This window comes from Ictalurus punctatus, chromosome 24 (genome assembly GCF_001660625.3).
Source record: "Ictalurus punctatus breed USDA103 chromosome 24, Coco_2.0, whole genome shotgun sequence".
NCBI lineage: Eukaryota > Metazoa > Chordata > Actinopteri > Siluriformes > Ictaluridae > Ictalurus > Ictalurus punctatus.
In genome coordinates this window covers 14,542,087-14,569,054 of record NC_030439.2, presented here as the reverse complement: position 1 = coordinate 14,569,054, position 26,968 = coordinate 14,542,087, and the positions used below count along the sequence as shown (strand labels likewise).

The 26,968-nt window shown below is 36.4% G+C and overlaps 2 protein-coding genes across 6 annotated transcripts; both read left to right on the top strand.

Moving 5' to 3' along the window:
- Positions 1-731: 731 nt before the first annotated feature.
- On the top strand, positions 732-14,618 carry zgc:91944 (HNF-1_N and homeodomain domain-containing protein). Of its 3 annotated transcripts, XM_017454728.3 has the most exons (11): positions 732-948; positions 1,423-1,534; positions 4,049-4,457; positions 6,003-6,088; positions 7,897-8,007; positions 8,820-8,945; positions 9,137-9,290; positions 10,518-10,600; positions 10,758-10,853; positions 11,607-11,728; positions 13,233-14,618. In XM_017454728.3, exons 2-11 carry the CDS (start codon positions 1,456-1,458, stop codon positions 13,374-13,376), a joined length of 1,410 nt encoding a protein of 469 aa, XP_017310217.1. In that variant the 5' UTR covers positions 732-948; positions 1,423-1,455; the 3' UTR covers positions 13,377-14,618. The 3 variants fall into 3 exon arrangements, with proteins under 3 accessions (XP_017310217.1, XP_017310218.1, XP_017310219.1); XM_017454729.3 differs by lacking the exon at positions 1,423-1,534; XM_017454730.3 differs by lacking the exon at positions 8,820-8,945.
- Positions 14,619-15,804: 1,186 nt separating this feature from the next.
- Positions 15,805-25,341, top strand: LOC108257189 (coagulation factor XI). Of its 3 annotated transcripts, none has more exons than XM_017454722.2 (17): positions 15,805-15,982; positions 16,265-16,415; positions 17,180-17,289; positions 17,496-17,658; positions 18,251-18,354; positions 18,473-18,629; positions 19,538-19,650; positions 19,746-19,905; positions 20,252-20,370; positions 20,476-20,632; positions 21,627-21,739; positions 21,835-21,994; positions 22,642-22,751; positions 22,871-23,027; positions 23,743-23,855; positions 23,950-24,109; positions 24,340-25,341. In XM_017454722.2, the coding sequence occupies exons 1-17, from the start codon at positions 15,820-15,822 to the stop codon at positions 24,449-24,451; spliced, it is 2,322 nt and encodes a 773-aa protein (XP_017310211.1). In that variant the 5' UTR covers positions 15,805-15,819; the 3' UTR covers positions 24,452-25,341. The 3 variants fall into 3 exon arrangements, with proteins under 3 accessions (XP_017310211.1, XP_017310213.1, XP_017310212.1); XM_017454723.3 differs by having other exon boundaries at positions 15,979-16,061; XM_017454724.2 differs by lacking the exons at positions 18,251-18,354; positions 18,473-18,629; positions 19,538-19,650; positions 19,746-19,905.
- The last annotated feature ends 1,627 nt before the right edge of the window (positions 25,342-26,968 follow it).

Genomic DNA, 26,968 nt, shown 5'->3' with positions numbered 1-26,968 from the left:
CAATAAGTGTCCAGCGTAGGTGTGAACTCCTTTAATACTGTTTTAAAAACATCTCAGGAGGATTCCTCAAGAAATCTTTTGAGAAAATAAATTTCAAGAATACAACAATACATTTCTGGAAATTCTAAGCAAAAAGGATATCTACCCTGAAGATGCTAAAATATTAAATTATTTTGAATTATTTAGGATTGTTTCATAACAACATAATTCCCATAGCTCCATTTTTGTTACTCCAGAGTTTTGATGACTTTATTAGTTATTATTATTATTATTATTATTATTATTATTATTATTATTATTATTATAAAATGTGGAGGGGAAAAAAACAAAAATAAAAATAAAGAATGAGTGTGTCTAAACTTTTGACCAATAGTGTATATTAAATTATTATTTTTTAATGTACACTATAGTGACGTTCCCATGTGAAAGATACATACTAAAATGTACAAAAGATGTACCCTTGGCCCCACCTCCCTGACAAGAAAAAGAGTACATTTTAAAAACTCAGAATATAGATATTTTCCTTATTTAAAATAATAATAATAATAATAATAATAATAATAATAATAATAATAATAATAATAATAATAATTAAGTCTAAATAATAATAATAAAAAAAGCTACAAACATAGCCTATGTGTGGTGTGAATACGTTTCATGTTAATAGTTTTGTTTTTTGAATTCGGATTAATACAGTAACGAAAGTTCCTCTGTCCTCCTGGAGGAATCGCAAGCACTTCCTGTATGAAGTTCGCTGCGGGTGAGAGGTCAGTACACGCTGAGACGGCTCGTGCACCGAGCCACACACCACTGCAGCATCCCGGGACAATGTGACCCTTCCCGGATCACCTTCATTAGCCAAGTGCAGCTGGGCCGAGCTGAAACCCGGGGGAGAGCCGACTTAATCAGTCCGGCTGACGAGGCGACGAGCAGCGGCAGCACGGCGAGGTGAGTGTGCACGGCGTTAGCTCGCATTGCTAACGCTTACAGCAGTTATGGCACTTCTTCAGCTATTCATCAGAGCTTTGCTGCCATTTCGCGTGCGTCCGCAATCCTTAAAAAAAAAAAAAAAAAGTATGTCGGAAACCCGTCGCGGAGAATTTCTCTAGGCTTCGGCACTAGTTTGCAATATTAACCCTACCAGCCTTGTCAGCTCTGCTGCCGTGATTTTGCGTGATTTCCCCGCACTAGAACAGATCAAACGGGCACCAAGAGGAAAACATTTCAGCTCGGAGTAAACGCTTAGCCGTGTTCTTGCTAAAGCTAAACATCCGCTTAGAACCGCAGCAGCGCACGGACACGCACACGCACGAGCCGCGTAAACACACGCAATGACTATTCTTATCTGGGTTGCACCGTGCGTCACTTCTCATAGCGTAGAGTTGTGTTGTGCAGCCTGACAGAGTGCGGTGATGTTTGCAGGCGTTGCCCCCGAGCCCAGGTGCTGAGTGGATCATGCGCCAGTGGAGTCTCCGCGCTGTGGCTCCGCGCGCTGAGCCGCTCCCCACGGGCCGCGTGTCCCCGCAACTCTCAGGTAAAAACCGCACTTTGCGTTTCAGTTGCATCCACTCCATTAACCAGCTATTGCGCAACATGGCGGCTTTGACCGCAGCTATAGTGTAAATTAGAGCTTCACAAACATTAACCCCCCCCCCGCCAGCCACACACACACACACACACACACACACACACACACACACACACACACACACCCTCGGTGTAGATTCTTTTTTTTTTTTTTTTATGAGAGTAAGCTAGCCACACTATAAGGCCAAAAGTATGTGGACACCTGGGCGGCTGTGGCTCAGGTGGTAGAGCGGGTTGTCCACCAATTGTAAGGTTGGCGATTCAGTTCCCGGCCCACATAACTTCACATGCTGAAGTGTCCTTCCCTGAACTCCAAGTTGTTCGCGATGGCAAGTTAGTGCCTTGCATGGCAGTTCTGCTACCATTGGTGTGTGAGTGTGTGTGTGAATGGGCTTTGGATAAAAGCGCTATATAAGTGCAGACCATTTACCTGGCCATGACACCCATATGTGCTGTGCTTGTTGAACACCCTGTTAAAAAAAGGCATGAATAGCTTTGCTGTTATAATAAACCTCTACTCTTCTGGGAAGGATTTTGGAGCGTGCCAGTGGGGATTTGTCCATTCAGCCACGAGAACATTTACTAAGGTTGGGCAGTGATGTTAGACTAGAAAGCCTTGTATGCAGTCAGTGTTCCAGTTCATCCCAAAGATGTTCAGTGGGGTTGAGGTCAAGGCTCTGTACAGGCCAATTGAGATCTTCTCCATTAACCATGATTAACCATGTCTTAGAGTGACATAGAGCTCGCGTTGTGCACAGGGATATTGTCATGCTGGAACAGGTTTGGGCCTCTTAGTTCCAGCGAATGTCCACAGACGTTCCTGGCAATCCTACTGAATGCCTCTAATATTGTGACAAAAGTTTGGGGGAGACGCACATACAGTAAGGGGTCATGATCAGGCTTCCACATACTTTTGGCCATATAGTGTGTAAATATTAGGCTTATTATTGAAACATTTACAATAATATTCTGGCAGTTTATTAATCATATAGAGCGTTTTTAATTCCTGAAACGTCTGCCAACAGACTACATCACTACACAAGTCGAGCTTGTTTATAGGCTGACTTGTTTTTAAGACATTGGGGTTTGAATTAAATCCGTTCAATTCCAGTGACAGTCAAACATGCTCATAATTATAAGATCATTACATTACTAATTATTAAGATACATCAATAAGTATAGTAGCTGTGAAGTGGTGACTTTCCTGCAAAAAACAAAACAAAACATAGACTCCACTTAGAGTACCACTGATGTAAATGAATGTTCCTGCATTTTATTCCCAGCCTGATCTCTATGCTTCCATTAATACGCCTCAGGGCAGTTGTTAAGTTCCATCTATAAACAAAATCTACGCAAATTAGCTTCAAACCTATGCAAAACAGTAACAGCTAGTGGTGAGGGATATTAGAGATTTACTATCAGCAGCTTGACAATTCAACTATTAGGGTTGAGCAGTGCATTATTTCACAAAGCTTTATTGATCCCAAAATACGAATGATGTGGAACAAATTATTATACACACACATATTCACACACTGAATTAAGGGCAGGTGTATTCACGATTTCTGATTTTCTCATGTCTATATCGCTCTGTTGGCTTCATGCCGTGTTTCCTCTGAATACTAAAGATTATAAACAGACTATTTGTAACCCCAGAACACTACATTTATGGCTCTGTCATCTGTTTTTTTTCTTTTTCTTTTTTCTAATTTATACATTGATTGAACAATGTATGCTTAGCCTGTCGAGTTTTTGTTTCTCCTCCAAACACATTTCAGGGGGAAAAAATCTGCCTTGTTATCATTCATTACACCGAGAAGAAAGATATTTTATATATATATATATATATATATATATATATATATATATATATATATATATATATATATATATATATATATATATATAAGCAGAAATGAAGATGAAATCTAGGTGGCATGTAACCTATCTGATAATATTGTCACTGATGGGCTTCATAAATCTGCAGTCTGAGCTAGAAAGAAATCATCCCTAGCCTTGCTTCTTTATACCATTCCTTGCTGTTGCGCTTGGTTCCAGAAAAATCCAGAATATTCCGCCTTTTTATTGTATTTGTTAACGGCAAATAATCTGATGTGTACAATCTGATATTGACGTGTTTTATTTTAAAATGTTAAAACCCAAAGGAGCTTAGCTTATTTATAGGAGATGCCCCTGCACCTAATCTTAAATGAGAGAATGTCTCACCAGAGCTATTGTTATGTAGACATAGACGTAGCCCAATATAGGAAAAAGTCAGTAGTTGCAGTGGTGTGCACAGGTTTTTAGAAATTATGTGGTGAACTGGGTACAAGAGCACACAAAAAAGCGCATTTCTGAGGAATGCAGATATCTTATCTTTCTACGAGCTATGTATAGTCCTTTTGTTCTGCTCGTAAATTCAATTACAGCTGCAGAAGGATTAACTCCGCTCTCCTCACAGATGCCAGGATGGAGTGCTGTGATGTGGAGCCACGCTACACGATCGAGCAGATTGACCTGCTTCAGCGCCTCAGGCTGTCCGGCTTGACCAAACCTCAGATCCTCCAGGCCCTGGAGTCTCTAGAGAGACTGGATCCAGAGCACCGCTCGCCTTTCTGTGACAATCACTCCGCCCCGCCCAGGGCTCCTACCTCTGCAGCTCCGGCTGCACCTTCTTCCTCATCTTCCTCATCTTCCTCTCTCACCTCAGCTACCACACAGACTCCAGTTCTAGATGCTGCACTGTCCCCCAGCAACAGTTATGATGCCTCGTCTCCACCCCTGTACCCACCTGGAGTTCAGAGGTCATTCGCTTATGACCTGGCAGAAGAGGATTGGGATCTGGAAGAGAAGGTGGAGGAGTACATGAGGTATAAGCTTTATTCACATCAGCTTGTTTTGCTGGTATTACCTTGTTGTCGTTTCTTTCCCCCTGAAGACTAGCAGGAATTAATATAACCCCAGACGATGGCAGGGAATGTCCCTTGAGCGGCCTTGTAATTTTCAGGGAGTTGTAGGCTTTTCTAAAGTGGGGCAGGTGGAGTGGGAGGGAGACAGCTGGCTTTAATAAGAAGTTTTCGAGCTCTTAAAATGTTTTCGAGTGGTGCTGTTTCCTTTGGTATGTAAGATGAAGACCGTATTAACTGTTGATGGTGAGAATGTAAACAATGTTCATCTCTATTTCCTTTTTTACCACAATAGTACTTTTTGTTTGTACTATTTTAGTGATTGGACTAGTAATCGCAGTGCACAAACTGTAGCAATGTATAAATTGGAGCAACCACTAAAACACTTAAAACGTTGGCAAGACACTTAAAAAACTAATTAGGAATCATTATTTTTGCATTTAATATGACGTGAAAAATTCACACTATCCTGGATGGACTTGAACTATTTTCTAAAATGTCATTATTTTCTCTTATACCACTGCACTGTTGAATTATTGATTCCGATTGGTCAAAAGAGTTTCATAAATTTTTCTATAATTGCAGATCTGCAAGCTGTAACCAAGTCACAGGTTTATATTAATGTGCTAGATTTAATATTCAATTCAATTCAATTTTATTTGTATAGCGCTTTTTACAATAGACATTGTCTCAAAGCAGCTTTACAGAAATATCAACACGATATTTTATGGTATCGTTATATATAATATGGTATCGTTTCTATAATATATTGCGTACATTATATAATCTGTTATAATCTATTGTTCTACAATCTTAGCCTGGTAAACAGATTAAACGAGGTGCTATTGAATGAATAAAAATGTGTAATCATTGATATGTTGAAGCTTTCTGTAAGGAGACATTTATTTTAACATTTAACATCCAGTGCCAGCACTTTGAAACAGTCAGTAAGTTTTCTGCCATAGGAAAGTCTTTAGGAAACTGGAATTTGTGCTTTTGGGTGCTTTGCATTTTCTCAGTAACAAGCTTATTTACTACCAGAGTAATAAGTGAGCAGCTATAACATGTGATAACCGAAATTAACTTGTTTCACAGGCATTTCACGGCATTAAAATGTAACTATAAAAGGATGAAAAGTTGGACACATTCTTTAATAAATAAAGATTGTAATCACTGGTAAATTGCTGCGGTATAAGAGGAATAGAACACTTCAGGAAAAGTCGTACTTCGTTAACTACGTACCACGTCACGCCACCCTGTTGTTAATTATTTTCCTATAATAGCATGCCCTGTCATGTTTTATTACACTCGTTGTCTTAGATTCTGATTTATTATCTAATTTGTGTTACAAATACTTCATAATTTAGCTGAACATATTAATGTGTTATTACACTGGTCCATTATGACTGTTCTGCTTGTCAGCATGTAGCATGTTTAGTTATTCCATGTTAATAGTACAGAATATTAACCCACATTTACATCCATGTGATGCATGTGTATGGGTTTTAGGAGGGACAGTAACCTGGTAAAGGAGGAGATCAAGGCTTTCCTCAATAACAGGAGGATCTCTCAGGCTATTGTCGGCCAAGTTACAGGTACTCAGCCCAACTCCATACGATGGCTGTTATTCATCAAAGACGAGTAGAATTGCCTGCCGGTTTGAGCTCCTGGAATAACGTATGAACAAAAACCTTTGTCAGATTAATGAAACCGTCATAAAACATCAAAATGATCGCGAAAGATAATTCAGCTTCAAGCTTCTGCCCGTTTTTTATTTACGTCATGCATATAACATGCCCCAGTTTCTATAAATCTAAACTTCATGTAGATCTAATTTACTTGAAGCACTTCATCATTAATGCAGCTGTTGCAGCAGTAAGCCAAAGGAAAGCGTTCAGCAGAATACAGTTATCCAAGTCCTGAGGAAAGAAGTAAATCAAGCAGGCAAAAATTCATTACAGTGAAGCTGAAATTAAAAAATAAATAAATTCATTTGTTAATAGCGTTTCAACAGAGGGAACTTTCTGCAGTATTTTGTTTTTATTGAAATGAATGGTATTATTTAGGTGAATAAAGACTGTTATGGATGTGTTCTGTGTTTTTCATAAAGCTGTTAAAAAGTCAGTTAGCAAACTGAACCGTTTTCCATCTTCACCTGCAGGTAGTTATGTGAACTTTATTTATTGCTACATTTTTTAAATTCATGTTAGTACTCGTTAGGTCTGATTCAGCAGAACACAGCTTCAAAGATGAAACATTTAAAGCTTAAATCTTAATTTATAAATATAGCTGAGCCAAGTATCAATCCTGATCAAATAAACAAATCCTTATTTCAACAAAATACTGAAAGAAATGAATAGATCCAAAATCTGGTGTGTTGTAGATAAGCAGTTAATTTATACACACTTATAATCGTACAGATACACCTAAAGATGAAATTAGTGATTAAGGAAACTGACTGTAGAGTTTGTGTACGCTTTTTTTTTTTACAATCAGATTCGACCATATCCAAATTTGATGAATAAGAGCCAATATCTTCAATATCATTTTAAAGAAAATACTTCACTGTTGATTTGCATGGAAAGGAAGTTTGCTCACTGAACCAGAAGCTCACGGAGGACATTCTCCCACTAGGCTCCAGCCTCATTTGTATGTCTGTTTAAATCCAAGCTTGTTTTTATCTTTATTCAAGTGTTCAGTTTATGTAGTTTTTATTATAAACACCCAAGGTCACTTTGCAAATTTTATTAACATTTTGTGTGTTTCTTTAATCAGTGTCTGCGCTTCTCAGTGTTAAGTATTTGCTACAAGAACAACTTGGATGAACATTTGAAAAGGCTGGTCAGTACAGGGCCATATAGTATAGATTGCACCCAGTGAGGTATGCAGCTGAGCTAATGGATTATACTACCCTTTTTTTTGTTGGCAGATGGAAGTATGCATCTTAAACTGTTGAGCTATGTGATTTAACCCAAAAAGGAACAGCTATGAAGGACATTATAATTTCTTCAACAATTCTAGTGTAATATCCTATAATGGCTTCTAGTAATGGTTTAGCTCAAAGAGGAATTATTTTTTGTTGGTAAGTAGTGGGCTTAAAAATAGCCTGGATATTTCATCTCCAGCCTATTAGATTATACCATGGGTATAATTGCTATTAGCAAGGTAACCGTATGATTCAGTAGATTAAATCCTACCATCCTGTCAGGGATTTTCCTTAAATAGCGAGAGTGTCTCAAATGCCATACCACTGCCATACCACGTGTGAAAAATGCTGTGCAGTTGCCTGCCTAGTCTTGTGAAATCATACTTGACCTTGGGATATTTATGCTCCATGTGGTAGGGAGACTGTCTTTACAAGTCTATTAGGGCTGTGTTCCTTTATTTACACATGTTTTTGTAGGTATCAGTCAAAGCTACATCTCCCAGTGGCTGCTGCAGCAGGGCTTGGAGATGAGCGACTCCAAACGCAGGGCTTTTTACCGCTGGTATCTGCTGGAGCGGAACAGTCCAGGTGAGTACAGCTTCTAAGTCTTGGTTACATGTAGTTTCTAGCATGGGATGAAAGTATTTCTGTAGGAAACAGTCGTTGCCTTTGATTTTGTGTTCATCCACTTACCATCCACTTTCTTTTACACTTCCTTTCCACACGGTCCTCGAGGGCTTGTAATTCAGTATGGTTTCTAAAACAGGCCTTATGAATCTATAAAAAAGTCTTTTCAATTATGGAAATGAAACCAGCTGATTTCATTTGCCATCGTTTATATTATCGCATTAATGTTGGGTTTGGCAAAGCCTATAGATGTGCATACTGTTTGGGAAATGAACTTAAAAGCCTGTCACCCAGCCAGAACAGTCATCTACTCACATTAATACAGTTAATGTGACACAAGTTAAAGGCTGACAAAGTAATGCAGAGTTTGGATGAAACCCTCCAGGACTTTTAGTTCTCCTTAACTTCCTGTAGAACCCCAGAAACTTGACTGTGCATTGTACCTCTTAGTCCTGATCCTGGGCCTGGAACTTGCTGGTTTTCGTCTTGTCCATACGCCACCTAACTTTACTAACAGAACTCTGAGCATGTCGCTTTGTAATCCTCTGCAGTGCTGCAGTATTGAGCATGTCTCTGCACACTTAATCCCCTGCATTATAGACTAATCTTCATAGATCTTAATGCAACTCCTAATAAAACTGGTAGAACAGCAGTTTTCTCTACAGGTTTGAACAGAGTGATACGGTTGTATTCGTCCATGAATGAGACGTTGTTGGTTTTTGGAAGCGACTTTAGTTAACATCCAGCTTTCTGATTGCCCGAATGGCTTAAAGGGTTCAGATGGACTGAAAACCAGCATGCTCAGGGCCCCAGGAGCAGGACTGACACCCCCTGGAGTAGACAGAGAGAACTACTGATGCACCTGCTCCCTTGGTACTCTGCACAGCAGGCCCAGCCAGGTAACCCAGCTGCTGTAGTTACAGCCGGACAATAGGCACTGCATGACCCAGACAGCACTCCTTTCACATTTTTCATAAAAAGAGTTATCATACTATAAAACGCATCATCCATGTGTAATGGCTGTCTGACATTACTGAGAAGGAAGTGCTATTTTAGTTTCATGACTCATGTCTGTGTTATGTCTCTAAAGGTGCTACTCTGTCCATGCGCTCACTGGTCAAAGAGGAACCTGACTGGAGGGTTGCCGGTTGCCCCGGTGACAGGGCGGCTGTTGGCGGGCCTTTCAGACTGAGGAGGGGCAGCCGTTTCACCTGGAGGAAAGAGTGTCAGTCGATCATGGAGAGGTGAGTCATTTACAAAGAGGCTCCAGATTAAACTACGCCAGTTTCAAGTGCACAGATTTGGACATGCTTTTTTCTTTCTTTATAAAATGTTAACACTTCCAACAGTCTGTGGTAGCCTTAAATCCTTACAAATCACCTGCCCAAATGCTTGTCTGTAACTGGAGGGGTTATACTTTGAGTGTGATTGTTCATTTAGAACATCAGTGCTTACAACTCTGTCTTCAGAATGAAATGAATAACACGTTAATTCAGTCATTATTTGACAAACAAATATCAACATTAAGCTAGCCTTATTAAGTAAACATTGTTTTACAAAAATATGCATGTAGGCATGATGCATTTTAATCATACCATGATTTTCCCAAATTAAGCAATCTTTCACAGGAAAATCAACACGCATTTATCACATAGAAACAAGCAATTTAAAGGACCGGTAAACACACACAGCTCAATATCATTTCACCAAAGACCCACTAGAGGGCACAAAACACACGCTGATGACTATGCAACACCATTATAGTTTTATTTTCATGGAAGATCTGTCCATACAGGATTTCATACAGCATGTGATTGTTGTGGCCAAAAATGCTCGATTTTGATGTGGCTTTTTAAAAATCTGAGTTTTTTTGTGCTTTTTTTTGTGGAAAACTATTTGAATTGGCGAAATTGCAACTGCACAAAACTGTTTTGCATGGGATGGATTGGCACCCCGTCCAGGGTGTACCCCGCCTTGTGCCCCATGCTCCCTGGGATAGGCTCCAAGTTCCCCACAACCCTGTAGGATAAGCGGTATAGAAAATGGTTGGATGTTTTGCTCGGCTTTAGCGGTGATGTTTGTTGGTAAATGAGACATTTTAGCTGAGCTCATGTTTTAGCCTTGGCTAAATGCGTGTTGTGATGATGACTTGATGTAATGTGTCTTGGCACAGTCATGATCTGGCTCATTTAACACTACTAGAGGGTTATGCATACAAGTGCACTAACTGTCAGGCTTTGCTGTGGGTAGAGTTCAGTGAAAGAAGATAGTTGTTAAAAATGGCCTGTGAAGAAGATACATGCTTTAATAATCATTTAAAAATAAATAAATAAAGGATTTAATTTGATTTATGAATATTAATCAAATTCAAATGTTACCTTTGGATGTCTAGTGTCACAAATTTCTTCAAGATGACCTGCCATTGGTCGTAATAGTAAACTGGCCCTAATTTGTTTGTTGTCTCCGTTCAGTTTCTTTATAGAGAATCAGTATCCTGATGAAGCCAAACGTGAGGAGATTGCCAACACCTGCAACTCTGTCATCCAAAAACCAGGTGAGAACTCTTTAACTGTTTCGTCTGCAGATCAGCAACATTCTCCCATTCAATATTACTGCCTCATGGTGGTAGTACACTGCAGATTCAATTAGACTGGATCGTACAAATGAAAATGGAATAATCACATTCCTCTGTGTGTGAAATTCTGTTCCAGGGTGCAAACTTTCTGAGTTTGAGAGAGTCACTGCTCTGAAAGTGTACAACTGGTTCGCCAATCGCAGGAAGGAGATGAAGAGACGTGCCAACATAGGTGAGATGGCCTGCAATTGATCACAATCAGAAGGACAATCTTTTGATAATTATCTATTTAATTATTATACCAAATGACTTGTGGTGGCTAGCCCACTAAAATGGATAAAAAAATGTATGTAGTCATCAGTATGGCAGATTAATGTGAGGAGACATTTATTTTGTGTTTTTTGAAGGATTCTCCAGTGTCAGAACGTTGTGACACGGAAATACGGAAAAGTCTTCATGATGGAAGACTGTGCAGCTTGCAATTTCTTAGTAACATGGCAAGCTGCATTTATGTCTTATTAACTTCAAGAGAGAGAGAAAAGATTTTGGTGTGCGAACAGTGGTTTATAGCTGCTATAACATAAGTGATAGTAGGAACTACCCTGTTTCACTGATGTTCCATAACGTAACTATAAACGGATAAAAAGTATGATGTCATTTTAGAAGAAGTAAAATTTGTTTGCATTGGATAATTACTGTGGTAATAAAACACTTTGCGAGGAAAAGAGTTAACCACGAACCACGGGAGGTACCACAAACTCTGCTTCAGGACAAACCGCATCATACCACTCTGTCATTGATTATTTTCCTGTAACAACACAACACAACACCCCGTTGTGTTTTATTCCTTACATAATACCAAATAGATGGAAGTCACGGTTATGGAACATAGTTATTTATGAAAGTATCTATATTGGAAGTACCTATATTGGTGATTTTCTTTCTCTTTTCCTCACTCTACCACAACCACCCTATGCGTTCTCAGAGGCTGCTATTCTTGAGAGCCATGGCATAGAAGTGCCAAGCCCCAGCTGTCACTCTAATGGTGAAGAGGTTGAGAACCAGGAGTTTGGAGATCAGGTTGTGAATCAGCGATTTCCGGATCAGGTGGGATATTATCTAATTCTCTCTCAGTGCCTTATTTTATCCATAATGACTCTGACAGAAAAATACAGCAGAATTGACAAACCCATGGACATGATTGGAACAGAGAATGAAGAGGTGCCCAGGTAGGTAGAAACAATGTAAGAATGCTTTTTAATGTCTTATTGCCTAATGAACTGGTTCTCTTTCCCAAATTATAAACACATTTGTAATTTAAACCACAGCAACCCTGAACAGAATAAATCATTTACTGAAACTGAATGAATGAACAAGATAAATACAAGGGATGTGTCCTTATCTTAATACGTTATTCAAAATGATTGCATGGTGTTTCCAGGGATATATATAGTAGGGTTCATACAGTATTTAATAAAACAACAAGGAAAAGGAAAAACCCTTCCAGTTTAAGCCACGCCCACTGCAGGTTTAATATCTGAATATAGATACCGATACGAATATTTGAACCATTAAACAGATACACACTGAAAATTTTATATATATATATATATAGTAAACTTTATGTAATTTCAAGTTAATCTACTGATAAACACTGGTAAATATTAAACAATAAATCAACCATATATTGTTCCTTTATTTCTAGTAAACTTTACTTATTTTCTCCATGCTAAACTAAAATTCCAATAAAACATCATTAGTATACCTGTCCAGTTCAGTTTTATGAAGGGAATTGGCTAGTAAGTTATAACGAGCGTCTTGGAGAATCTACCTCAGTTCTTCTGGAGCCTTTGACTGTCGCACTTGCTTCCGTCACTAAAACCTGACAACCTTCGTTATTGTTTTTTTTTGGCTGAAAAGTGGTGTATTATGTAATATATTGCTTTCTTTACTGATATGCAAACATTTTTCTGTAACATTTAATTTGTTGTTGGAAAAAATATTTGGAAATCTAAAATGTTTTTGCGCTGACTTAATAATGTAGAAGTCATTAAATGTCATAACAAAATTTGTATTTAAACAAAAGGGTGCCTAAGACTTTTGCACAGTAATGTATGATGTACACATTGGGTTTTAGCCGCATAGTTACATGAATTAATTTAGTAGAAAAGTTAAAGCATTTGAGTAATTCTCATACAAAAATTCACACTACTTTTTGTCATATTTACAGAACTTTCAAATCATTTTTTTCAGTGCACATGCAGAGAGTGTAACACCCCTAGTACACACAACACGCAGCACTACAGAAGCAAAGAAAGGATGACTTTAATAGTTTTGTAGTAGACCAGGAAGTCAGGAAAATCATATTTCTGCTAGGAGGGGTCATGAAATGTGAAAATGATGGCATAAATTTTGGAACTTTGTGTGTGTCTCTGTGTGTGTGTGTGTGTGTGTGTAACTATCACTGTGCCAGCAGGAAATACAGATGGATTTATGAAAAAAAATAAATAAAAGAGTCTAACAAATGAAGTCCATTTTTGGTCACCTATAAAAAAGTGAATGATGAGTGATTTATTTATTTATTTATTTATTTATTTTTTACTGTGCTCAGGAAGAGCTTGCTCAGAGAAAAGTGACTGAGCCAGATGGAGCCACACTGCCTGCAGTGGAAGTAGTGCCTCTTCCAAGCCCTGCTACTCAACACATGGATCAGAAGATGGATGAAACAAAAAGGGAGGCTGCTGATGAGGAGTGAGCAAAGGGAGCAGTCTGTGTAATATTTTAGAGGCTTGAAATTGTGCCGCTTACTGTCCTCCTTCGAGATCTCGGGGGAGGATGTGTGTGTACGGCAAGACACCAAATTGCCTCTAGTGCTAGAGAGGCAATTGTATGTATCTACAGTAATCACGCTTGTAGTAATGGCAATATTTATCTCTATACACTGTATTGTGCATTCCAAGAAGTCTTAATGCATCTTTTAAAAGGAAAAGACAATTATGGTGCAGAATGGTAACCTTCCACCTCATGCTAAAGCCTTTTTTTCCCCCTCCATCTTCTCACTATTCTCAAGTGTAACAGTTTGACAATAGAAGCCTCATGCAAACAGGAGCAAGGAGTGTGTGAGAAACCTGCAGGACAGGTGTTTGGGTGTGATGACTGGGTACACTAAATTTGTGGTGCTTGTACAAATGCTGGAAGGAAGCGCTGAGATTTTCTTAGCCATATGCAATAGTCCTCGATTGAGACCGGAACCTGAACGCCACCATTTACTCAGGTAAAGCTACATTAGAGTATTGATGGAGAAGCAGCCCCATATTCACTCACTATTGCTAATATCACTTCTGAATGAAGTCTTGGGTATTGTGATTTCATACGTCATGTCTCATGTATACGTCATGTATCATTGTTTATATGTCTCTCGTTTTTCTTTCGATCTTTAATAAGCAAAGCTAAACGTTTTCTGTAAGTTTGATCTAGCCATAATAGCTCAAGGTCATGACTTTTCAATCTTTTTATATTTAACCACTACTTAAAGCCTCTCTGTACTCAGTCATTTAAGCTATTGTGATCTATGACTGGTTTTTGGGCTCTAAATTGTTCATTTTAAAAAATATATTTTTTGCTATAAGCACCATTATTACTTTAATAAGCTAATGCAGTATTATAACACCATGTAACTGTAACAGATTTAGAGTCTAGTGTAAAACGATCCATTGTTTTCTCCCTGTCTCTTTGAAGCCAAAGGTATGTCCTGGAAATCAGATCATTTACAGAGATGCTTTTTATAAGGTCAGCGGCAAATTAAATGGTCTTTCCCTGGGATACGTTTAAGAGGTGTGAGCTGAAATGAAATGTGCTCTGAGCATAGGAAGACTTAAAGCTATGATATTTCAGGCCTCAGCGCTGTATATGAAAACAGGAAGCAGTGTTGCACGCTTTCACGATCCATTTCTGTCTGCATTTCCCTGATGACTTAAATAAAAACCCGTATATAATATCTCAATGTCATGGTTGAATTTATTGACCTGCCTGTATATACACATTCAAGATTCCTCTTGTTCAGGTTACACATTTCAGTTGTGTTTAAGCATGTTTTAATTTTCAAAGCATGAACCATTGGAGAATTTCCCCTGAAAAACTCAGAGTTGAGCTTAAATTCTGTCTAGAATTTTAATGACCAGAGGTCAGAGATGTGGATTTTATAAGGTAAAGAATTAAAGGTGAAAAAGATGCTTTTGACAATGAGAAATTATGATGACAATTACAATATTATAATTATTGTTATTTACTTGTAACATTCAAAGGAAATTATGTGCATTTTGTTTCCAACTAGTGAGAGTTTGCTTTAATCAATATTACACAATTCAGTAACTCCTGTTTGCCAGTCAGTGGGTGGTGTTTTTATTTGCATTTTGAACTTTGTATTGCTGTGTATGTATTTTGAAAGAGCAGTACATGTATAGGTAGGTCAAAGACACAAACCTAGGAGAAAAAAAAACTATGAAAGCAACCCACTTAAAGTGTAAGGAGCTGTTTTGTGTAACCAGTGATAAAAAAAAAAAAAAAAAAAGATTATTTTTGCATGATCTATAAGATGATTTAAAGAAAGGTCATGAACATGTGTTCATGGTTGATTAGCTTAATCTCAATAAAAAAAAGAAGAGAAACATAACCTTTAATTTAAGCAAATTTATTCTAAGTATAAAAAAAACTAAACTGCACTCTAGTCTTCTGCTGTAATGTTTGATAAGGTGAATAATAATAATAAAAAAGAATAAAGAATGGATGTCTCACCTCACCTCACATGTTTGCAACGGGCTTTCAGGCAGGGGACTTGGGTTGCCTTGTCAAAAGTATTGTATTTAAATGGCAGAATATATTAGTGTTCTTTACAATGAATTCTATTGTCATTGAAGAATTGGTGGATTTGGAAAGTTTGGATCATTGTCCTGCTGGAAGATAAAACAACAACTTAGATCTACCTTCTTGGCAAAGGCAGCCAGATTTTATTTTACCTTCATATAGTCCATGCTTTGTATTCTAACAAGTTTCTGAGGGATTTAGGTTCTTTTCCATTTAAGCACCATTCTTTTTATACCCAAACCCACCTTGAATGTTGCCAAAAAGCTATTTTTGTCTCAACTGACCACAGATTTTGGTCTCCAGACTCACCTTGATCCCAACAAACAATATGGAAGATGTGCCTGAGAGTAGTCTACAACTCTGGAACCAGTTTAATGATTATTTTACAGTTCACTGACTTATTTTGCAATTGGTGTGTGGCATATTTATTTTACTGTGACACAGACCTTTATTTATACTTTGAACCTTTTGGAACATTACAGAAGACCAGTCAATTCAGTGAGTGTATTTCAGGGGAGAATGAGACTATACTTGTTGTTTGTGCTGGGTGTGGTTTTCTCAGATTCCTTTAGTAAAGGTGCTGTAATTATATTAAGCAGTCATTTAATACTGCAAAATACAGAAGTGATTTGTCTTGTATACTGCACATTGTTCACTGCTCTAATGCTTTTACTTTGTGGAGCTGATGGATTAAATTGGGTGTACTTGTTTAAATTATGTATGAATTATTATGTAATAAATAGATTTTGCAAATATTCTGCATTGTTGGGTTTTCTGCAGTCCAAGAGCTGAAGGTGGATTTGGACTTTACTGGAGATGATGTTCTACAGATTTACTCCCCAGACGCCCAGCACTGTCAGCTCGCCTGCACACAACACCATTCCTGTTTATTCTTCACATTTCTCCGAGCTGATTGGAGCAAAGACAACAGGTTAGACGGTTTCATTTTATTTACTGGAGTCACTCTGAACATGGATTCTATTCTTAGTGAAAAATATAGAAATTATGCATAAATGTGGAATAAGCAAGAAAATAATGTTTTAATAAAATGGCTGAAAATCTTATCAAAAGAATTTTATAAATAGTCTGGCACCTTGTAATATGTTTGAAAAATATAAACAATTTTAAAAAAATAAATAAATAAAATGGATTTACTAAAATGTCACGTGACAGGAATTACTTTACAGTAATCATTGTTGTTTGCCAAGGTCAGTAAATAAAATCATTTGAAAGTGTGACACGACAAAATATTTGAAAGTTCATCATAAGATCATAAGATACTTTTTTTCCCCCATGTTAATATTTCAGGAAAACAGGTTAACAGAAAAAAAGTTATTTAAATTGTAATGTAGAGTGTTTTTTAAACACTTTCCTTAAATAATCCATGCCATAACAACAAACTGTTTGTTGTTTTAAGAATTTCATTATTTTAGTTACACCATACAGGATAACCTTCATGACACTGTGTTAGCCTTCATGACAGATGGTCATGCTAAAATGACTCCCTTCTGCCAATATCTTACTTATATTTACTTATTTGTATTTATTTATGGTACTTATTTGTATTTATTTATGGTCTAATCTGAGTAACAGAAAAAAAAACTATCTAAATGTTCAGATGTCCTTTAAAGAGGTGATGGATTCTAAATTCATTCAGAAAATGCAAAATCACAGTAAAACTGTTTACTTTTAAAGGACATTCCTCTGCTACCTGAAACGCACAGCCACTGGGATCCCGTCTCATGTTGCAGACCTGAAGGGTGTGATCTCAGGCTTCAAACTTGTGCCTCAGGCCTACAAAACATGTTAAGTCCAACATTTTGTCAAAACTTTAAGATTAAACAATTTTTTAGTTAGTGATTTCAACTCCTGGTGTACTATTACAAGACACCAAACAGATTTATTTTTGTTTCGTGTTGTAGCTCAGAGCTTATATGAGATGTTAAATCTTATATGTGCCTACACTACAGTATAAAGAATTTAAAATGTGCTTTATTTTTCATCTCCATAGATACCTGTCTGTCATCTACATATCAGGATGTAGATTTCACAGGATTAGATTATCTCCAGTTGACCTTAAATACCTCTGATGACTGCCAGAAGCAATGTACCCGTGATCCAGACTGTAATTTTTTTTCATTCACAACAGAGACCTTCCCAGATGCAGAAACAAGGTAAAACGCATTGTTTTAAATTTACTAGACCATATTAAGAGTATTCATAAAAACAAGTCCAACAATATGAGTCAAACAATATGTAAGTATTTACATGTGTTTCGGGGTATAATTTAGTTATTACAGCAAATAATCTGATATGGATTTAATTTAGTTTGTGTGAGTGGTAGTGGCCTGAGATAGTCATGTTATTTTCTTAATTAGAAGGTAGAGAATCATTTCAGGCATATTTAGGCAAAGAAGGGCAATCATTGGTCAAAATATCTAAACCTGTTTAAAGAAAAAATGACAAGGAGCCGCTCGTGCACTGCAAGAATCAGCGATCATTGGTGACCTGAATCAGTTGATCTGATTTACTGAAAAGAGACAGAATTCCCATCACTGAGGTTACTGAGTGGAAATCACACAAGAAATTCTGATTTAAGTTCAACTTCAGAATCACAAGTAGCCAATGCCACTAGAATCTGTGTGCTTATCTCACAATTTCACTATTAATTCCTTAAAATATGCAATTAAGTGTACACTAAATACCGTGTCTACTATGTGTATCCTAGTGCATTTTTACAAGGTAAAGTTGGTGATCTCTCTGCAGGAAAAAATGCTTTCTAAAATTCGGCTGGACTGTTCCACTACCATCAGTACTCATAAAAACACCTGGTCTTGTGTCAGGTTTTTCAGATTCGTTGGTTAAAGAAGGTAAGCAATTCCTCTCATGGTATATGTTGGTATATAATTCTATAAATGTTATAATTAATATAATAATTTTAATAAACAGAACTGTTTTTCACTTTCTTTTCTTTACATTCCATCATAGAATGTAAGGAGGAGATCTTTGCCGACACACACTATAGAGGAAATGACTTTGAGAACGTCCCTGCTGCCTCACCTCAACACTGCCAGTTCCTGTGCAGCACACATCCCCGCTGCACCCATTTCACATATACAACTTCAAAATATTCTACTGAGCCCGAGTAAGTGTTACTTAGAAAAAAGGAGAATAGTCAGCACATTTGTAAGACTTTTTGAATAAATCCAAAAAGTAGCTGCATCTAAACAAGCCAAATTTGTCCTCGTCAAATGTTATAGTACAGTAATTCAAAATATTAAATTGCAATCGCAAACAATGGAAAAATTACTGTCCTCTACACTTCCAAGCATATTACATTTTAATATGTGTAATATTAGCATATTACACATTACATTTTAATCTACATTAAGTCTCCCTTGGGTGCTTAGAAAAGGCGTCTAATAAACACATCTGTAAGACTTAAAGTAAATCCAAACATCACTGCATCCAAACAGGCCACATTTGTCTGTGTTAGATTTTATTTATTTTAATAATAATTTAAAATATTAAATTAAAGCAAAAATGAAAAATGGAAAAATGATGTACTTGTACATCTCCCAGCATATTAATTTACATTTGAAACTAATTTACCTTTGGTGCTGTCAATAGGGTTTTGGTCATGGCAATCTAATGATACAAAATCACATAAATGGCATCTAAGGGTGATTCATTTGAAGAAATTACCTGAGTTGAGTTGAAATGACCTGAGGGAGTAGCGGAATGTTTCTACAGTGCCGAGAATCATATTCATATCATATCTTATTGTCCTCAGTTTGTTTTTTTTAAAAAATATATTGTTATTATTTTAGTGTAAATTGTACTTTCACTTGGGTAAATTCCTTTGGTTGGATATGTCCACTTTTATCTAAGTAAGATTTTGTTGTGGTATCTATACTTTAACTTAAGTATAATTTCTCAGTATTTTTTTCACCCGTGGTGTCTTTTCTCTGAAAGACAGACTGAAATGGATCACAAGAGAGTGAAAGTCAATATTCAAATGCCCTGAATATTTTAAGTGATTTTTCCCCACAGGATCAATATGCATTGCTTCCTGAAGCATACACAAGATGTAAGCCAGCTAGAACCAGTTAGAGAAGAAGAACTTTTTTCTGGATTCCCCATACGAAATTGCAAGCCCTCAAATGGTTTGATTTCTTTGTTCTTGAGCATGCTAAGACCCTACAGTTTAATGTATCATTCTTTGCCTGGTCTCCTCATAATTCTCATGTTTCTTCCAAAGTTTGGGCTACAGCACGCTATGAAGGCCTTAATTTCTTTGGCCATGATTACCATGATTTTAAAACGGACACGTCTGAGCTCTGTCGAGAAATGTGCACAAAAGACCAAGATTGCCATTTTTACAGTTATGTCTTACCATCTTACCGTGATATGGGCATCAGGTAATATATAATATAATCTTTTTTGTAGTGCTGTAAAATAAGCTGAGTTGAAAACAATAGCATGATAAAGTAGCACAGGATAAAATTTCATATCTTAAAAAAAAAAAATAAAAAAAAAACTTGTTTAAGAACAATGACATATTTATCAATTTGTGAGCGGACATCATGCAAGAAATTTTGATTTAAGTTCAAGGATGGAATCACAAGTAACTGAAACATGCCACTCCACTCTTTGTGTTTAACAAATCATTTTGGCATTAACTTCTCAATATATTTGCTTCAGTGAACTCTGAATGTGTGTATCCTAGTGCATTTTTACAAGGTAAAGTTGGTGATCTCTGTGCAGGAAAAAATGCTTTCTAAAATTCCGCTGGACTGTTCCACTACCATCAGTACTCATAAAAACACCTGGTCTTGTGTCAGGTTTTTCAGATGCATTGCAAAAGACTAATGGATTTAAAGAAAGTAAGCAATTTATCTCATGTGTTGAAATGTCATTCTATAAATGTTATAATTAATATCATAATTTTAATAAACAATCATTTTTCTTTTCTTTACATGCTATCATAGAATGTAAGGAGGAGATCTTTGCCAACACACACTATAGAGGAAATGACTTTGAGAACGTCCCTGCTGCCTCACCTCAACACTGCCATTTCCTGTGCAGCACACATCCCCGCTGCACCCATTTCACATATACAACTTTCAGTTATTCCAGTGATCCAAAGTAAGTGCTACTTCAAAAAAGAAGTTTAATAGACACATCTGTAAGACATTTTGAGCAAAACCAAAAATAAGTGCATCTAAACAGGCCACATTTGTCCCTGGGGGGTGTTGAGAGCACAGTTTAGTATCCATAAATTTCAGTTTAGCATCCAATAAAGTTCTTCACTGTAGAAGAAAGTCTTGTGCCAATTAATCATCTGCAGTGACCTTCTCATGCTACACACTGTAGTCAATGCTACAGATATCCACGTGTGTTCAAAGGTGGGAAAGCCCCAAGCCTGCACTGTTGAACTTGAGGATGAGCGCCCCCTCCCTCAGTAAAACGTTTCGATATGCTGGAGCAAGCAAAGATTCTTAGAAAATAAGGTGTCTTCTTTGACTCCTTAGTGCCTAATAAATGTTCAGATCAATGTCACTAATTTGAAAATATTACCTCACTATGTTTAACTACATTAGCCTATTTTCTCTGCTAAGGCCAAATTAGACTAGTATCCAATCCAGTAACTAAATTAATTTGGCTAGGCAACAAGTCAATTTGTAGCTAATCATAATTACTGGCTATTTACATGATATTTATCTTTTGAATTATTTATTTGCAAACTACATAGTGTTGAACTTCCAGAGATTGAATGGTGTTTTCAGGCAAAATGGCATAGTTGGTTTAAAATGAAAACAATCATAGGCTTTTATATAATAAGTAATAAGTTACCGTTCACATTATAAAATGATTAATATTTTCTCAGTTTAAATTGACATTTTATATTTGTGTACTTAAATGCAGTTACTATTTTAGTTTCATTTGAGTAAATATTTGGCTCGATACTTCCACTTTTATCTAAGACAGATTTTGTCATGGTATCTTCTGTAAACTTTAATTTATGAATAATTTCTCAGTATTCACTCCTGGTGTCTTTGTTCTGAATTACAGAAATGCATCACAAAAGAGTGAAAGTAAATGTTTAAATGCGCTGATAATGTAAAACTTTTCCCCACAGGGTCAATATGCATTGCTTCCTGAAGCATTCACAAAATGTAACCCAGCTAGTGCCAGTTAGAGAAGAAGAACTTTTTTCTGGATTTCCAAAACGAAATTGCAAGCCCTCAAATGGTGATTTTTTTCTACTTGAGGATGCTAAGATCCTACAGTTTAGCCTATCATGCTTTGTCTGGCCTTCGCATAATTTATTTCTCTTTTTCCCCCAGTTTGGCTAATAACACGTTATGAAGGCCTTCATTTCTTGGGTCATGATTACCGCGATTTTAAAACAGACACGTCTGAGATCTGTCGAGAAATGTGCACAAAAGACCCAGATTGTCATTTTTACACTTATGTCCTACCATCTTACCGTGATGAGAGTATCAGGTAAATATATAATATAATCTGTAGTGTAGTGCTATAAAATAAACTCAGTTGAAAACAGTAACTTGATAAAGATGAGGTAAAATATATATATTTCTTAAAACCTACTCATTTTAAACACTTATTATTAATGACTTATCTATTTGTGAGTGGACATCACTGTGTGCTTAGGTCACAATTTCAGTTTTAACTCCTGAGTGTATGCGCTTAATTGTACTCTGAATATACAGTCATGTGAAACAATAAGTACACCCCATGGAAATGGTATTTTTACTTCTTCTTTTTTTTTTTTTTTTTTACATATTTGGACAAGCAAACATTTGATCATCTTTGAAACAGTCCTTATTAATAAAAATTTATATACTTGAACAAAACAACAAGCATAAATAGCCTTTTCAATAAATGTAGGGGTGTACCTACATTTTCCATGTGACTGATCTGTTTTTTGTTCATTTAAATTGTGAAAATTTTGTCATTTGTTATAGTGTATCTACTTTATTAATAGGCATTGTTTCAAAGAGGATCAAATGTTTGCTTGTCTAAATATGTAAAAAAAAAAACAATTTCCTTGGGGTGTACTTATTTTTTCACATGACTGTATGTGTATCTGAATGCCTTTTTACAAGGTAAAGTTGGTGATCTCTCTGCAGGAAAAAATGCTTTCTAAAATTCCGCTGGAATGTTCCACTACCATCAGTACTCATAAAAACACCTGGTCTTGTGTCAGGTTTTTCAGATTCGTTGCAAAAGACTAAAGAAGGTAAGTGGTTTCTCTCATGATATATGTTGGCATATAGTTCTATAAATGTTATCATGAATATCAGAATTGTAATTTAACATAATAATTTTTCACTTTCTTTTCTTTACATTCCATCATAGAATGTAAGGAGGAGATCTTTGCCAACACACACTATAGAGGAAATGACTTTGAGAACGTCCCTGCTGCCTCACCTCAACACTGCCAGTTCCTGTGTAGCACACATCCCCGCTGCACCCATTTCACATATACAACTTCAAAATATTCTACTGAGCCCGAGTAAGTATTACTTAGAAAAAAGGAGAATAGTCAGCACATTTGTAAGACTTTTGGAATAAATCCAAAAAGTAGCTGCATCTAAACAAGCCAAATTTGTCCTCGTCAAATGTTATAGTACAGTAATTCAAAATATTAAATTGCAATCGCAAACAATGGAAAAATTACTGTCCTCTACACTTCCAAGCATATTACATTTTAATATGTGTAATATTAGCATATTACACATTACATTTTAATCTACATTAAGTCTCCCTTGGGTGCTGTCAGTGCCAATATCTTATGAAAACGTAATCTCCTAAATTATATGGGTTCTAAAAGAGATTCATTTTTAGACATTAACAGTTAGAAATGAACACAATGTATCCAATTCTATGGTTTCCAAAGGTGAGTAATTTTTAGAAATTAAGGAGTTGTTAAGGGAGTAGTGGAATTCTTTCTAAACTACAGTGCTGAGAATCATATTATCCCATCAGTGTTAATGGCAAGGTGTGTGAATTTATACACTGTTGATTTGGGACCAGTGGTGCTTAGGAAAGGTTTAGGAAATAGTTTTTTGTCCATACTTCATGTCCTAAATACATTACATAAGGGCTAGTTTTTCTCAGGTTGTTTTTTTTAGTGTTATTGCTCTGAAAGACAGACTGAAATGCACCATAAAAGAGTGAAAGTCAATATTCAAATGCGCTGAACATTTTAAAACTAATTTCCCCTTCAGGATCAATTTGCATTGCTTCCTGAAACATACACAAGATGTAAGCCAGCTAGAACCAGTTAGAGAAGAAGAACTTTTTTCTGGATTTCCAACACAAAATTGCAAGCCCTCAAATGGTTTGTTTTCTACTTGAGCATGCTAAGACCCTACAGTTAAACCTATCATGCTTTGACTGGTCTCCACATAATTTATCCTTTTTTTCTCCCCAAGTTTGGGCAACAGCACACTACCTGGGCCTCCACTTCTTGGGCCATGATTACCGTGATTTTAAATCAGACACATCTGATATCTGTCGAGAAATGTGCACAAAAGACCCAGATTGCCAGTTTTACACTTATGTCCTACCATCTTACCATGATGAGAGTATCAGGTAAATATATAATATAATCTGTATTGTAGTGCTGTAAAATAAGCTCAGTTGAAAACAGTAACTTGATAAAGAAGCACAAAATAAATGTAAAAATTAATTCAATTAAAAAATAATTAATTCAAATAAAATAACCAACTTATGTCATAACAATGACTTACCTATCTATTTGTGAGTGTGTTGTCTGTTTTTACACTTGCATTGAAGTCCATGTTTGTGTTACTGTATTCCAGGCATGGATGTTACTTGAAGCATGTCATGACTCTACCCAGACCTGAAAAGGTGGTGTACAGGCATGGTGTGGTGTCTGGCTTCTCTCTGAGGAACTGTAAAACTAGTGACTAAGCGTCTACAGCCCACCTTGGTTTGTTGGTTTAAGTGTTACAAAAAAAATTAACAAAATTATTTACTTTTATTATATAGATTTTGTCAAGCAATTACACATAATCAAAGTGACTCAGCAATATTTTATTCCATTTTAAAAGTCAGAGTACTTACATGTAATGTTTTAGATATTTTACAAGTTAAAGAATGGTTTTATTTGTTGTTTATGTTATAAGTTGTCTTGGATCTGGGCCAGGTTGGGGCCCCAGAAGATACACTGACATGTAAAATTGGACTATTGACATTATACAGTGTGGGTCTGCCTGTGCTTCTTAAGGACTGACACCTTCCTTTTGTTAATTATGTATGGGAACAATTGCAGCCACTATATACAATCATTTGCCTAAGAGTACACAAATAATATTATTTTGCTGTCTAATAGTTATCCAGCCAAAAAGTGCTTTCATAATCTCAAGCCAATATCTAAGCACTGTCTTAAGTATTGTCTTGTTTCACAAAGCCACTAGACTTTGCCCTGCAGTATTCTTACTGTTGTTTGGAACATTCATTCTTGACTAATAAAAGCATTTCACAGCACATCATTATACCCATCAATTGCAGAGTGCTGATTTGTAATCGTCACATGTTTTTTCCCTTTGTTTCATAAAGATAATACCATAAAGATGTGTAAGGTGAGAGAAATGAAAACAAAGAGAAAATAAAAACTGCACTGTATAAACGTGTAAACTGCTATTATCGAATAGCAATTGAATCTAATGCCCTCTTGCATTTAGTGAGGAACATCCTTTCAGCTGAATATAAATCTGTTACATTCACTCTGATCCATATTAAAAAGCTGATTATCTATTAATGCTTGATGGTGAACACAAAAATAAATCTTTTTAAGTTCATGTATGGTAATCAACTGTGGATCATTTTAAAGGTATTGTGTTTTTAGAAGATAATGATTCACCAATCATTACATATTGTGGTCTATCTAGCATGGATGAATCTCTTTGTACACCGTTAAAATTGCACACTAATTATTCACACGCTACAATAGTGAAAGCATTGTAGCATTTTCATTCAATTGTTTCAGTCACCATAACAAAATTAAAATCATGACAATATTTAATCTTTTCGTAATTAAAGTCAATTAATTTGATTATGTATAATTTTCATGGCTAAAAACAATATTTTTAAGCAATATTATGATAGACAAATGTCGCACCTTCTGTGCTTCACCCGGTAAATTCAGCATCTGGCTCATATTCGGGATTGGATCATTCGATACGAGCCATGTCAAGTTTTGTAACGTTTCTTTTATGTCTTCTTTTATGGTTGACACATTACATCATCATAGTTTACCAAACATTCCCACCTTCAGGAATAAAAGTGAATTGCTCTTATTGAGCCATGAGAGATTCAATATTTTTGCGACTCTAAAAAACACTGGGTTAAAAACAACACAAATTGGGTTATTTTTAGCCCAACAGCAGGGTAAATATAGGACAGAACATATTTTGAGTTAAACTAACCCATCAAGTTGAGTTGCTAATTTTAACCCAGCAAATGGGTGTTTTTGAAACCATCCATTGGGTTCAAAAACACCCATTTGCTGGGTTAAAATTAGCAACCCAACTTGATGATCCAAGTTGGATTGGATCATTCGATGATCGAATGATCCAATCCCGAAATTAAAATTAGCAACCCAACCCAAAAAATGAGAACAAAATGAAAACCAGAAAAACAAACATGATATCAAGGCTTGGTATAAACAACGAGCTAGTCAACTGAGCGTATATTTCACAAAGACATTGTGTGTAAACAGTCTCTATAAAGGAGTGGTGTGGGTGAAGGTGCAATTGGCAGCAGGTGTCTCTAATTAGAATTCAGGAGAAGGTGAGGTGTCTGTGTGTAGTTTTGGGAGTTGTAGGCATTAGCCATGTTTGTAGTTTGCAGTGCATTCTGGGAAATGGTGTTGTGCATTTGCCATGACATGACACGCAAAGATGTGTTTAAAAAAATAACACACAAATAACAGAGATGTGTTGTTTATCCTTTTTTCCCTACAATTATCCTAAAATGCAGTTTATTTATATGCTAAAATTTCTTCTAAAATGCAAAGAAAATAAACAAACAATTGCATGAAATTCAGATGACATTTATACAAATCATTATAATTATGCATCTTCTTACAAATCTCCCTGCCATCTGGGAAGATAAGAGTCCCACTCCCTTCCATTTGAAAAGCTGTAAAAGAGGAAAAAGATTGTTGGTGAGTTGTTAGCTACAAAATATGGACAACAAATTAACTGAGAAATTGCGTTACAGAATCCCAAATTGTGTAATTTTGGAAATGTGACCTCCACTCTCCTGATGAACAAAATGGCGCTGTAGTCTCACCAGGAAAATCTAGCTGACTAGATAATATTTATTTTCCAGCCTTTAGCCACTCACCGCCCATTTTTTGGGCCTAATTAATTCAGTCAACATTACATAGATAGTGGAAAAAATTACAACCTAAACCCCATCCTC

Coding starts and splice junctions, on each gene's coding strand:
- LOC108257189 (XM_017454722.2), top strand. CDS start 15,820: ATGTGCCTGAGAGTAGTCTACAACTCTGGAACCAGTTTAATGATTATT. Junction 17,659..18,250: donor TTCCCAGATGCAGAAACAAG/GTAAAACGCATT, acceptor ATCTCTCTGCAG/GAAAAAATGCTTTCTAAAAT. Junction 20,633..21,626: donor AGTTATTCCAGTGATCCAAA/GTAAGTGCTACT, acceptor TTTTCCCCACAG/GGTCAATATGCATTGCTTCC.
- zgc:91944 (XM_017454728.3), top strand. CDS start 1,456: ATGCGCCAGTGGAGTCTCCGCGCTGTGGCTCCGCGCGCTGAGCCGCTC. Junction 1,535..4,048: donor CGTGTCCCCGCAACTCTCAG/GTAAAAACCGCA, acceptor CTCTCCTCACAG/ATGCCAGGATGGAGTGCTGT. Junction 6,089..7,896: donor TATTGTCGGCCAAGTTACAG/GTACTCAGCCCA, acceptor ATGTTTTTGTAG/GTATCAGTCAAAGCTACATC.